This window comes from Hakea prostrata, chromosome 5 (genome assembly GCF_041222555.1).
Source record: "Hakea prostrata isolate BN-2017 chromosome 5, UWA_Hpros_2, whole genome shotgun sequence".
NCBI classification, from domain to species: Eukaryota; Viridiplantae; Streptophyta; class Magnoliopsida; order Proteales; family Proteaceae; genus Hakea; species Hakea prostrata.
In genome coordinates this window covers 30,521,211-30,522,755 of record NC_142604.1, presented here as the reverse complement: position 1 = coordinate 30,522,755, position 1,545 = coordinate 30,521,211, and the positions used below count along the sequence as shown (strand labels likewise).

The window sequence follows — 1,545 nt, the reverse complement described above, 5'->3', positions numbered from 1 at the left end:
GATCTTCTTATGGACTTACTTCCCAATTATTAGATTTCAGAAGTGTTCGGTCTCCACAAGGGCGTCCAGAGGCGCATGGACTCGGGAGAAGATTAGTTGGAGAGGAAGCTTGATGACAGAGACCTAGATGACGACTATGATGTGGTCGACAAAGAACCCTTCTCAGAGGAAGTCATGAGAGCACCTCTTCCACCCAACTTCATCATGCTGACGTTTGCTCCCTATGAAGGTAAGTCTAATCCTCGTGAACATATTAGTTATTTCAAGTTTGTCATGGCTGTGATTGGCCGAGAGGATGAGTTATTATGCCGAACCTTCTCGGCTTCTCTCAAAGGCCCACCAATAAAGTGGTTTTCTAGTTTAAAGCCAAGATCTATCCGAAACTTCCAAGAACTTGGAAGAAAGTTCATTGCTTGGTTCCAAAGTTGTATTGGGAGTAAGAAGACAGCAGATAGCCTCTTTGCCATTAGACAAAAGCCGAATGAGTCTGTTCATGACTATCTCTTAAGATTTGATAAAGTGGCGATTGAAGTTGAAAATTTTGATAAAACGGTGGCATACAATGCATTATGGAGTGGAATAACTCAGCGACGCTTGCTAGAAGTGTTACTTCAAGATAAACCCAAGACTTACGAAGCCCTTCTCAAGAAATGCCAAAAGCAAGTGACGGTTGCAGAAGTTATTGAAGCTTGCGAAGAGTCCACAAAAGGAGGGAGGGAGAAGAAGAATTATGGAGAAAAAGGTCAGAACTCAAACGCTCGGGGAAAGGATGACAAAAAAGGAAGTTGGAAAGAAAGACTCGCCAACGAGGACTTTACACCTTTCAATACTAAGAGGTCAGAAATCCTATTGCAAATTCAAGATAAAGACCTCTTGATGCGGCTAGGTAAGCTTAGAGCCCAACCCGAAGATAGGAATATGACTAAGTATTGTCGCTTTCACAAGGACTACGGCCACCATACGGATGAGTGTAGAAATCTCAAGGTTGAGATCGAGAAACTCATCCAAGGAGGTCATCTTGAAAAATATCTTCAAAGGAAGCAACAAGATCGAGAGAAGACTCCACCAAGAGCAACCAAAAGACCCAGATCCAAAAGTCCCGAGCGAGCAGATAAGCATCTCGAGAAGAAGCCAACCCACCGGGAAGACTCTCCTACCTATATTGTTTTGAGAAATCCGACCGAGGAATCCATTAAGAAGGCTAAACAAAAAGCGTGGTACGTGGGATAGATGCAGTTGCCAAGAAAACGAAGAAATGACTTGTGTCCAGATCCAATAACCTTCACGGATGAAGATCTTAAGGGCATAACTTCTCCTCATGATGATGCTATAGTCATCAAAGTGAATTGGCAAATCGTGAAGTTCACCGAGTTCTTGTGGACACGGGGTCTTCCGCCGACTTATTATCCTACGAAGGATTTAAGAAGTTAAAATTTGAAGATGAGATGATGACTCCATACGGGACTCATCTATACGGATTCGCCGGGTCATCTGCCATATCCGAAGGAACCATTCAGTTGGATTCAAGAATCGGGGAATCCCCTC

At 43.5% G+C, this 1,545-nt stretch overlaps 1 protein-coding gene across 1 annotated transcript; it reads left to right on the top strand.

The window, feature by feature from the left end:
* Positions 1-273: 273 nt before the first annotated feature.
* Positions 274-1,230, top strand: LOC149015806 (uncharacterized). The gene has a single exon (XM_089156598.1). The coding sequence runs from the start codon at positions 274-276 to the stop codon at positions 1,228-1,230; it is 957 nt and encodes a 318-aa protein (XP_089012724.1).
* The last annotated feature ends 315 nt before the right edge of the window (positions 1,231-1,545 follow it).

Coding starts and splice junctions, on each gene's coding strand:
- LOC149015806 (XM_089156598.1), top strand. CDS start 274: ATGGCTGTGATTGGCCGAGAGGATGAGTTATTATGCCGAACCTTCTCG.